The 12,678-nt window shown below is 38.3% G+C and overlaps 1 protein-coding gene and 1 long non-coding RNA gene across 2 annotated transcripts in view; one reads left to right on the plus strand and one right to left on the minus strand.

The window, feature by feature from the left end:
• LOC100375848 (importin-13-like) overlaps positions 1-12,678 on the plus strand; it is a 75,852-nt gene that overhangs the window by 46,343 nt on the left and 16,831 nt on the right. Inside the window, exon 24 of the mRNA XM_085503351.1 lies at positions 3,271-3,452. Coding sequence (XP_085359477.1) covers positions 3,271-3,452 — 182 coding nt within the window. The remainder of the gene's footprint in view (positions 1-3,270; positions 3,453-12,678) is intronic.
• The window catches only part of LOC146739102 (uncharacterized), a 37,483-nt gene continuing 26,034 nt past the window's right edge, over positions 1,230-12,678 (minus strand). The window contains exon 2 of the long non-coding RNA XR_014930417.1: positions 1,230-1,453. This is a non-coding gene — a long non-coding RNA (uncharacterized LOC146739102). The remainder of the gene's footprint in view (positions 1,454-12,678) is intronic.

Here is a 12,678-nt window from a genome sequence, read left to right on the forward strand (position 1 = left end):
GCTATGTTTTCAAAGTCCTAGTGACCACCAGGGGTCATTTTTGTCAGCTGTAAACACCATTGTGAATCTTTCACAGCTGATCTTTTGTGTGAGTGAGTATTTATCTGTGGTATTCTGCACTATATCTAGTGCATATTCCACTGTATCACTAGTGGGCAAACTTCCACTTGCAGCAACTTTGTACAACTTTTATTGAACCTTGAAATAATTACAGTTTTCTTACCGAGGATCCAAAGCAGCATAATTTTTATGTATAATTAAAATTTCTATGCTGGTATGCCTCCACCTCAAGGTTGTCGCTACTTTAGAGGGAGAGGAATACTTGAGAATGGTTGCAAGAATTAAAATGAGTAGAGGCAGAGACAACCTTTTTCATAACACATTGCATCCTGGAAGCCCCTATGACATAGCTAGGATAGCTGAAATTAATGGTAAAAAACAACGTCAGTGTGTCAAGGCTGATTTCAGGACTTGATTTCATTACTTTTGTGCAGATCAATATTGTCGTGTTGAAAACCACTCGAAATTATTATTGTTTAAATAAAGATGAGTGAATTATTCAGCAGTCAGCTGCCATTTGATGAATACCAACCTAGTACTGTAAAATGACTAATTTTCACTGGGTTTAAATTTCACTGATTTACCATTTCAGGCATATTCAGTGGGTTTTAAATTCACGGTTTTATCATTTAGATAATGTGTTCTATGCTAAATTTTACATATTCACTGTGTTTTAATTTAGCGCATTTCTCCAGTCAGCGAAATAAGCTAAATTAAAACCCAGTGAATAATTACCCCCTTTACAGTATCAATTGTATTTAAACTTTGTTTGTTCTGTGTGTGTGTGCACTGTGTGAGCTCCACCTATGGTAGGCCTTGTGGTCAGGCACTCAGGGCCTGGTACTTGTTTACTGCATAAGCCAATAATACTATAGAGGACAAGGGCAAGGATGGGGGCGTGGCTTTTGTAACTTTTATTCAGTTTGTCTAAAAGGCGGCTATTATGTCTTTACATCATAAGAAATAATTTGCCAAACTAATTTTTATAACCTGAGAAAAATAACTTTCATGTGAAATTGAGTTTAAAAAAAAATAAATAAATAAGTGTACTTCTCTCTGATAAAAGTGACATTTCAAACATTTTGTTCAATGTCCCCCAGTTTTTTCCTGTTCTTGGTACTGTACCTTAATGGCCTCAAGTCCATTATACAGAAAGTATGGAAAACAGATAACTTTATTGTAATCTTTAATTTTGCCTGAACTTTCTTAAAATCAATCATAGTTAACAAAAAATAACCTAATCTTTCCTGATATTTTCATGCAAGTTATTGTTAAGAAGATGAGTAAACACTGTTTCCATGGAAACATGGTGTGATGCTCCAAAATGAAGACCATTTTATTTATCTCTATTGTTGCCTCTTTTCTTCACATTTGGATCTTTGTATCTGGCACTCTGAAATGAAATAATATAAACTTTAGTCATACATATAAGTGGTATTAAAGCTAATTTATGCATCTAGAACAATTAGAACATTGGGTTAATGTAAATAAATGTGTATCTGCATTCTGAAAAAGTAAAAAAATCATATGGATGACTCATGTATGGGGTGGTACCTGGTACATTGTATTGTGTGTTGTAGCACCTGGTTCAGTATATGATGTGGTACCTGGTTCAGTATATGATGTAGTACCTGGTACCCTATAGGGTGTGGCACCTGGTACAGTATATGGTGTAGTACCTGGTACCTTATAGGGTGTGGCACCTGGTGCAGTATATGGTGTAGTACCTGGTACCTTATAGGGTGTGGTACCTGGTACAGTATATGGTGTAGTACCTGGTACCTTATAGGTTTTGGCACCTGGTACACTATATGGTGTACCACCTGGCACGACACATGATGTGGTACCTGGTACATTGTATGATGTGGCACCTGGCACAGTATATGATGTTGTAACTGGTTACCTTGTAGGGTGTGGTACCTGGTACTTTATAGGGTACGGTATCTGGTACCTTGTATAGTGTGCCATGTGTCACCCGGCACAGCACATGATGTGGCATCTGGCACAGAGAGTGATGTGGTAACTGGCACAGATCATGATGTGGCACCTGGTACATTGTTTGATGTGGCACCTGGTACAGTATATGGTGTAGTACCTGGCACCTTGTATGATGTGCCACCTGGTACCTTGTATGGTGTGGCACCTGGTACCTTGTATGGTGTGGCACCTGGTAAAGTATATGGTATAGTACCTGGTACCTTGTATTGTGTGGCACCTGGTACAGTATATAGTATAGTACCTGGTACCTTGTATGGTGTGGCACCTGGTACCTTGTATTGTGTGGCACCTGGTACATTGTATGGTGTAGTACCTGATATCTTGTATGGTGTGGCACGTGTGTATGATGTGCCACCTTGTACAGTATATGGTGTAGCACCTGGTACATTGTACAATGTGACACCTGGTTCATTTTATGATGTGGCACCTGGTTCATTTTACGATGTGGCACCTGGTTCATTTTACGATGTGGCACCTGGTTCATTTTACAATGTGGCACCTGGTTCATTTTACGATGTGGCACCTGGTTCATTTTACGATGTGGCACCTGGTTCATTGTACAGTATAAAATTAAACAAAATGATCAAGAAGGACTGGTCATGTATTTTGATTTTATGCTGTCAAAATATCGTAAAATCACAATGTGTAGATCACACCATATCTGAGCTGTCAAATCAAAGATGGCTACTAGATGGTCATTATTGTTTCTACAAAATCATATGTTCAACTGAAAACAATTTAAAATCATTTTTTTTAATTGTTTTTTGTTCCAGTTTACAGCTCTGAAACATTGATTCAGTGTGTGTGTGTGCGTGTGCTAACATATAGTGCATTTTGCCACAGCATCCATATCTTATGTTTGGACAGTGTAACCATTTAACTATTATAATATCGTTATTCTGCTATATAACCAACTTAAAGCGGGGAAGTCATCACCTGCGCATGTGTGAGATGGCCTTAGCGTGTCATTGTTTACAAAATAAGTGTCTACGCATGAGCCTTTGCGTTTTAGTGTGTGTTAATTGTTATCGCCGCTTGAGACTCAATTCCCACGCATGCGCAGGCGATGACCCTCTCGCTTTAAAACCAATTTGTATAAAACTTTGCATCAGTTACTGCTTATTATCTGTTATCAAAGAGTTAGATCGCTCGCAGGTAATTCTACTATTTTACTATCAATATTTTATTGCTATATTTGTTTCCATTTGTTAGGCAATTGGTGGTGCATCACCACGACAAGTTATGGATCATATGGCTGATATACTGATGTCACTCAACAAAAACACCTTTCAACTTTTATGCAAATGGCTTGAAGAATTACTGTCTATCCCACAATTCCCCTCACCAATAGCCTCCAAGGAAGACAAAGAACACTTCAAAAAGTCTGTTGTAAGGTACTGTAAAATGACTAATTTTCACTGGGTTTAAATTTCACTGATTTACCATTTCAGGCATATTCAGTGGGTTTTAAATTCACGGTTTTATCATTTAGATAATGTGTTCTATGCTAAATTTTACATATTCACTGTGTTTTAATTTAGCGCATTTTTCCAGTCAGCGAAATAAGCTAAATTAAAACCCAGTGAATAATTACCCCCTTTACAGTATGTTTGTCTTTCGTGTACTCCAATGCAATAATTATAAAAAAATTAATAGACCAAACCGCTAATGTCAAGAGCAAATCTGAAAATTAGAAATCGATGGTGACATTCTGCCCTCTACATCTAAGCCAATGTTTTCTCTTGAAGACTAACCTCCCCATCAGTCAACAAGGTGACTCAACTTGACTTTGTTGGATTTCATTGGCTCAGAATCAGCCCTGTTAAAGGGCACACTGCCTGGTGGCTTGGAATGCTGTCATTAATGGTTATTAATATCATTAATCCTATTATTGTTGTTAATTTTAAAAAAATCATCAAATTAGATATTTTTTTTTTTTATATTTCATCTGATGTCCAGCGTGTACTATATCAAAATTTGACAATACACAGTCATCTGACATCCTAATTCAAAATGTTTAGTAATGTTGGCAGGTGCACATATCCAGGGATGACAGGGCCAGCCATGTTGTTGAAAGTTTTTCCCTTTGCCCTCTAATATTTTCAATCACAACAAACTTCTGCCCTTGGCATCCATTTCTGGCTGTAAAGTTTAAATATCGGACAACTCCATATCTCTGTCACTGGGTGATTGTCAATGTTTTTATTTGTTGTTGATGTGACATTCAAAATGAACTGCATCAGTGAGGTGATCCTGGGGTTTCCATGGCTTAATTAGACTGCATTGTTGACAGTATGTTTTGAGGTGTTATTTTTATGCATTCCTAATCTTTTGGTGATCTTTGTTGTATAGATTGATTGTAAATATAATGTGATAACACTAGCATGTTGTACTTTTTAACGGACATCTGCCGTGCCTGACACCAGGTGGCCATGGCAACATAATTTTTGGTCAGAGTATAATGTTTTTTGCTGCATGTGTGTAATTGAACCAGTAATTTAAAATGATTTGTCTTGACACGTGAATAGAGTGCATAGTTACGATATCTTGTAATGCATATTCAAATTTAGTTTATGTAGTAATATGTGGGCATATAGTTGCATATACAATGTATTCAGTTAATCAACACACCATCTACTGTAAGCATTCATGGATAGCCAATATGAATGGGAGGAAATGATGTAATGATGCAAGCAAGGTGTTCATGGATCTTTAACCTTTACACCACCAAACTTTCTCACCCAAATCTTTCTGCTCCCCTCTTTTTTTAATATTCCTCATTATTTCTGGAAGCCAATTTTGAAGCCAACAGATATTTGGTTATTTTTGCCTTAATCTTCTGAAGGAAAGAGTGGACTATAAACTATTTTGTGAATTTGTGATGAAAATAGGGAACTAGTAGGGAAAAGGTTAATTATTAGGTTACTAGGTTACCGTACTGTGATGATGGAAATCATGTCAACTTCCCGGTGTGCATACAGTCTGAGCGAAGCACACACATTTATCAATCATTACTCTCCAAAGGATGAATTGGTTAAAATAAATGCGGCTAAATGCTTGACTGGCATGAAATTTTATGATAAAATACTAACTTCATGACCAGTTTGACTAATAGTTCGTTTAACCCGGATGATCAGATACAATGCATTTACTCTCAGATAGATAAAAGTACACATTGGAGTAATGCTCCTTGTCTCGAACACAACAACATGGTACCGGTAATCAGATTGTGAGTACAATCAGACCACATGGCCTGATTGTACCACATAAGTGTTTTTCTGTGCATCAGTAAATATTTGTTGATGAGGATGCCCCACTTTTTCAACAGTATTACCTCCCTACACTATAATATAGGCTTTAGATAGAGGATTTTTCTAAATTGGTTACAAGATATACTGTTATAGTACTTCCTTCATAAGCCCACTGCTATATTTTTAGACATTTAACGAGTTGAGTGTATCCCCTGTTATAGGCCCTGGGTGTTTTTACCGAGTATCAACGATGAATTAACATTTATTAAAATATACATGTAAAAAGTGTATTTCATTGCATAAAAATCATGGTTAATATGACAGTTCTTATTTTGAAGTGTGTGGTGGCCCTGACAACGAGTGTTTGATTCATGCTTTTACAAAAAAACTCGCCTTAATTTCACAGTGTATCACAACAAGGTTCACACTCTTTCTGTTCTGTCATTACTCACGATGAACCTAATGTTGCAATACTGAAGTAATCCATATTTTCGAGGGTGGTAACATGAGGTGGTCCTTGGGTTTAAGCCCCCACCCCTTACTTTCCTCGATTTTACATATTGAGGCCACACGGCATATGACTGGGGAAATATGGTAATACCAATAGTTTGCATATGTACATACATTTTGGGGAGGGGGTATTCTAAAAACAGAAATGAGTGTGATTTCATTTAGACTTAGCATACTGGTAATCAAAGTCACAGGAACAGATAAATGTGGCTAACATCAAAGTGAATGCAATACTGTTCTGTGCAATGTCTTTTGGTGCATCACATGCTATTAAGTGATCTTGGTGCATGTAACAAGTCTCCAACAACTATTTCCCACTTGTAACTCATTTAAAAAAAAACATGCTGTACCAAATATGTTCACACTAGACTACTCTTATAATGTACTGTTGCAGAGACCTGTTTTTGCAATTTATTTTCTGTTTCAGTAAAATTTACTGTCGAACAATGTGATCATTTCACCCAAATAGAATTTGGAAATGATATCAGTTCTTCTGTTTGGATCGTCAATGTCAAATCAAATGGTTCACCACAATATGCTTATTGGTGTTATAATTACAATTATTTGTTTTAAATTTGGACCACGATTGTCTTTGTAACAACCTGTCCATGGTTACTGAGCAGATGTATTGTGTGCGTTATATTTGCTAAAAAGTAAAATATAATGTGCAATTGTGTGCGTACACATAGGCTCTAGATCGAGGGTCTTGTGTACAATGTATGTCAGTCGTAAGTCATAAGATACCATCAGTAAAAAACACTGTCGTAAATTATATCAATGACGGTGATTTTCATAATAAACAATAAACATCCGTTGACAATATTGACTTGCTGGTGGCGTGATGATAACCTACTTCTAGGTATGGCGAGATATTGTAAATATCCAAATCACTGTTTACTAATGCATTTATTACAACATAAAGTGACAAATAAATAAATAAATAAATAAATAAATACTGTGATATGGATGAAAGGAATAAAACTCTAAGTATAACAAAACCAAGTATAGTTGTCTGCACGTGCAAAAACACCATGTATTCCTCCACATGCCCACCCATTTATACCCAACACCACATATATGTCACATCCACAAAACCTTCCAACCCACTATTAATTTCCACCCAACACATGTATTCCTTCTATGCCCACCCATTTATAACCACCACCACATCACACCCACAAAATCCTCCCACCCACTATTTCCACCCAACACATGCCCACCCATTTATAACCACCACCACCACCACCACCATCAACACACATGTCACACCCACAAATCCCTTCCTTCAATAATTCCCACCCATCACATGAATTCCTTTCCATGCCACCCATTTATACCCACCACCACACATACTCACCCATGCACATACTCAACCCACACGCATACTCAACCCACACGCATACTCAACCCACACGCATACTCTCCCCACACGAATACTCTCCCCACATGCATACTTGCCCCACACATACTCACCCACACACATACCACCACCACCACACATACTCACTCCACACATATACTCACCCCGCATGCATACTCACCCCACACACATACTCACCCCACACACATACTCACCCCACATGCATACTCACCTCACATGCATACTCACCCCTCATGCATACTCACCCCACATGCATACTCGCCCCTCATGCATACTCGCCCCTCATGCATACTCACCCCACATGCATACTCACCCCTCATGCATACTCACCCCACACGCATACTCACCCACACGCATACTCACCCCACACACATACTCGCCCCACACGCATACTCGCCCCACATGTATACTCGCCCCACACGTATACTCGCCCCACACGCATACTCGTCCCACACGCATACTCGTCCCACACGCATACTCGTCCCACACGCATACTCGCCCCACATGCATACTCACCCACACACATACCACCACCACCACACATACTCACTCCACACATATACTCACCCCGCATGCATACTCACCCCACACACATACTCACCCCACACACATACTCACCCCACATGCATACTCACCCCTCATGCATACTCACCCCTCATGCATACTCACCCCTCATGCATACTCACCCCTCATGCATACTCACCCCACACGCATACTCACCCACACGCATACTCACCCCACACACATACTCGCCCCACACGCATACTCGCCCCACACGCATACTCTCCCCACACGCATACTCGCCCCACATGTATACTCGCCCCACATGTATACTCGCCCCACACGTATACTCGCCCCACATGCATACTCGTCCCACACGCATACTCGTCCCACACGCATACTCGTCCCACATGCATACTCGCCCCACATGCATACCCACCCACACACATACCACCACCACCACACATACCACCACCACCACACATACTCACTCCACACATATTCTCACCCTGCATGCATACTCACCCCACACACATACTCACCCCACACACATACTCACCCCACATGCATACTCACCCCTCATGCATACTCACCCCTCATGCATACTCACCCCTCATGCATACTTGCCCCACATGCATACTCGCCCCTCATGCATACTCACCCCACATGCATACTCACCCCACATGCATACTCACCCCTCATGCATACTCACCCCTCATGCATACTCGCCCCACACGCATACTCGCCCCACACGCATACTCGCCCCACACGCATACTCGCCCCACATGCATACTCGCCCCACACGCATACTCGCCTCACACGCATACTCGCCCCACACGCATACTCGCCCCACATGCATACTCGCCCCACACGCATACTCGCCCCACACGCATACTCGCCCCACACGCATACTCGCCCCACACGCATACTCGCCCCACACGCATACTCGCCCCACACGCATACTCGTCCCACACGCATACTCGTCCCACACGCATACTCACCACCACACACATACTCACCCCACACACATACTCACCCCACATGCATTCTAACTCCACATGCACACTCAACCCACACACATACTCACCCACACATACCCACCAACACGCATACTCAACCCACACACATGTGTTCTCTTCTTAGTGTGCTAATAATTTCTCCATTTCAACTCATTAGGGCCGCTGAACAACTAGCCATATGGTCTGAGTAGGAACATGAAGGCGCGACAATGTCATATAAATCATTATCAAATAATTATCGTCTAATAAAATCTAATGAAATTCTGGCAGAGATGTCTAACTTAGACATTTTTAGACGATATTATCGATAATATCAGAGAAAAACGAGCTGTCCCAATAGTTGCCAAGACAGACCTGTCTAACTTAGACATTTTTAGACATTGTTAGACGATATTATCGATAATATCGGAGAAAAACGAACTGTCCCAATGGTTGCCCAGACAAACCTTTCTAACTTAGACATTTTTAGACATTTTTAGACATTGTTAGACGATATTATCGATAATATCGGAGAAAAACGAACTCTCCCAATAGTTGCCCAGACAGACCTGTCTAACTTAGACATTTTTAGACATTGTTAGACGATATTATCGATAATATCGGAGAAAAACGAACTTTCCCAATAGTTGCCCAGACAGACCTGTCTAACTTAGACATTTTTAGACATTGTTAGATGATATTATCGATAATATCGGAGAAAAACGAACTCTCTCAATAGTTGCCCAGACAGACCTGTCTAACTTAGACATTTTTAGACATTTTTAGACATTGTTAGACGATATTATCGATAATATCGGAGAAAAACGAACTGTCCCAATAGTTGCCCAGACAAACCTGTCTAATTAGACATTTTTAGACATTGTTAGACGGTATTATCGATAATATCTGAGAAAAACGAACTGTCCCAATAGTTGCCCAGACAAACCTGTCTAATTAGACATTTTTAGACATTGTTAGACGGTATTATCGATAATATCGGAGAAAAACGAACTGTCCCAATAGTTGCCCAGACAGACCTGTCTAACTTAGACATTTTTAGACATTGTTAGACGATATTATCAATAATATCGGAGAAAAACGAACTCTCCCAATAGTTGCCCAGACAGACCTGTCTAACTTAGACATTTTTAGACATTGTTAGACGATATTATCAATAATATCGGAGAAAAACGAACTCTCCCAATAGTTGCCCAGACAGACCTGTCTAACTTAGACATTTTTAGACGTTGTTAGACGATATTATCGATAATATCGGAGAAAAACGAACTCTTCCAATAGTTGCCAAGACAGACTTGTTTAACTTAGACATTTTTAGACATTGTTAGACGATATTATCGATAATATCGGAGAAAAACGAACTCTTCCAATAGTTGCCAAGACAGACTTGTTTAACTTAGACATTTTTAGACATTGTTAGACGATATTATGGATAATATCGGTGAAAAAAGAAATCTCCCAATAGTTGCCCAGACAGACCTGTCTAACTTAGACATTTTTAGACGATAATATCGGATAACATTAAAAAGTGCAATGTCGCGCCTTCCTCAGTTGGAAAGTTTCAACTTAACTCCAAAGAGTCTGGATATTAATAAACTCTATAAATTTGGATGATATTTAATATCTTCATATTATAATTCAACTCACTGCCAAACTGGATACTAAATAGTATAAAAACTTGAGGAAATACAGACAAATTGTTATTTTATCGAGACATAGCTATTGGTATGTGTTATAAGGTACAGTCATGGATATACAATGTTTTCATACAAAAGTTTTCATATTGTTTATCTGTATTTTTTTTATTCTTCTTGAATGTGCCACCATTTTCCCCTTGTATGTACAGTAATTTGTTTACTCTCAGTGTCTATCTTACAAATATTTGTTTAAATAATCTTCCAGGCACCCCATGATTTAAAATGGTTGATCCCTTAAAAAGTACATAACCACTTGCTTATGTACAGTATAGTTACCAGGTCTGAGCTTGTTGTATACTCGTAGTGCTGGCTTTCTTTACAAATTGCGGTAAACCAAGGTCACATGCAAGTTGATCTTTTCAAAGCTTTGTGCCAATTATTTTACCAGCAACTTGTTTCTAAAAATCAACACAAGATCCAAAATTGATAGCCATGCTGGTTTTTTTTTTTTTTTTTGCTGATTGGGTAGATGTTATTTGATTTTGACACAGTATGTGTAATAATAATAATAATGATAATAATTATCTTTATTGCGTTTGACTAAAATGCAATACAGATGTGTGTTAGGAAACACATTGTCAGATAGATAATGAATTAAAAAAATGCAAATGAATATACTGTAAAATGAAATAATTTTGTGAGAGACATGATTCTCAAATTGAAATTTTTCATTGAAAATTTCTCTAGGGTCCTACCCGGTTAGACAGAAATTTAAGTTAAGTGACTTTCATAAAAAAATATTGTTATTCCATGCATTGAACATATGTATAATGTAGTATATACACTTCTTTTTTGACAGTTGTACATTATTTTGAATAACGATAAACTACTGGCAATGATATAATTTGAGAAAATATGCTGAAGTTGTCGCATGTTGTGTTTAGTGAATTTTTAGCTAGCAAAGCATGGGTAGTAGCACAACATGACCAAATCACAGATCCTTGTAAAATAAAGATATTCTATCCAAAGAACAAATTTCAATAATCCTACCAGGGTCCTAGCATCCTATTTCACACACACAACACAAAACCCTGCTAAGACCTTTCAAATACTTCAAATGTTTTAATTTGTTTTCAAACTGAAAACATTTTACTATAGGAACAGAGCAGTGAAGCAAGTTGTGGTCAACATTTTTCTTTCCAATAATTTTTTTCAGCTCTAACAATCCTGAGTCAAACCTATTTTGTTGAGTAAGAAGAGACAAATGCTTGAAACAAAAGATATAAATTTTAGATTAAAACTCGTCTACTCTCCCCACCCTACTCCTTTCCATAATGTTGTAAACATTAGAGCCACTATTTTTGTTTCCTAGTACTGAGAAAATAATGTGTACATATAGTGTGTATGTCATCATATTCAGTGCATTTAATCACAGTCCCTCTATCACGGTGATTTAATCTATCATTCTTTGAAAGTTTGTTTATGGACCCAAAGCACAGCAGTATACAAGGTTGCTGAAGACTACCAAACAAATTGAACAACAATAAAAAACCCAAAAGTACACTGAAGCATCAAATTACAATGTTTTCTTTTACAAATAACAAAATACACTAACAATAGTACTACACTTATCGGCACATGTAATACCATAGGTTGTTATTGTGGGTGATTTGATCAAATTTATTGATTTGATGGTTATTTTGTCTAAAAATCCTAAAATCGTTGTGTGTAAATGTTTCGGCAATCATTTTCGCAGATGAACATGGGTTTGTATCAGAATCGCACATACTGTAACATCTGTATTAAAAGCTGCGGCTTCTATTAAAATGATACAATACAACATAGGGGGATGCGGCTTCTATTAGAGCATCTACAAATATGAGAAATGACGAATTTTTGGGTGCGACTTCTATTAGGGATGCGGCTTCTAGTACAGATTTTACTTGATTACACAGCACATCATTTTAACAACCGTTTTGTCTGAAATTGCCTGCATGATTTTGTGCAAACTCAGTACAATAATTCTACAAACTGGATTTTAGTTATTACCAAACGCTTCAGCCGGGTATTAAGAGTTTGTTTTCAGGGGTGGGTGATACAAAGGTGGGAAATGGATGCACATATGGGGTTAATTCCTTGAATTGCAATATAGAGGGTTCAGGCTGAAATACAATATATAGTGTTTTCATGTTTCATCTGATATTTCTGTGGTATTCTGCTGCTGTAAGTAATGCACGATTTGTTCCGAAATTCAGTATATTGTGTGTATTCCAGGGTTATTCGTTTTTTGCTGAATACACCCCTATTTTTTAGTGGCAGAGTCG

Source organism: Saccoglossus kowalevskii, chromosome 9, assembly GCF_978046115.1.
Source record: "Saccoglossus kowalevskii chromosome 9, keSacKowa6.1, whole genome shotgun sequence".
In the NCBI taxonomy this organism is placed as follows: Eukaryota; Metazoa; Hemichordata; class Enteropneusta; family Harrimaniidae; genus Saccoglossus; species Saccoglossus kowalevskii.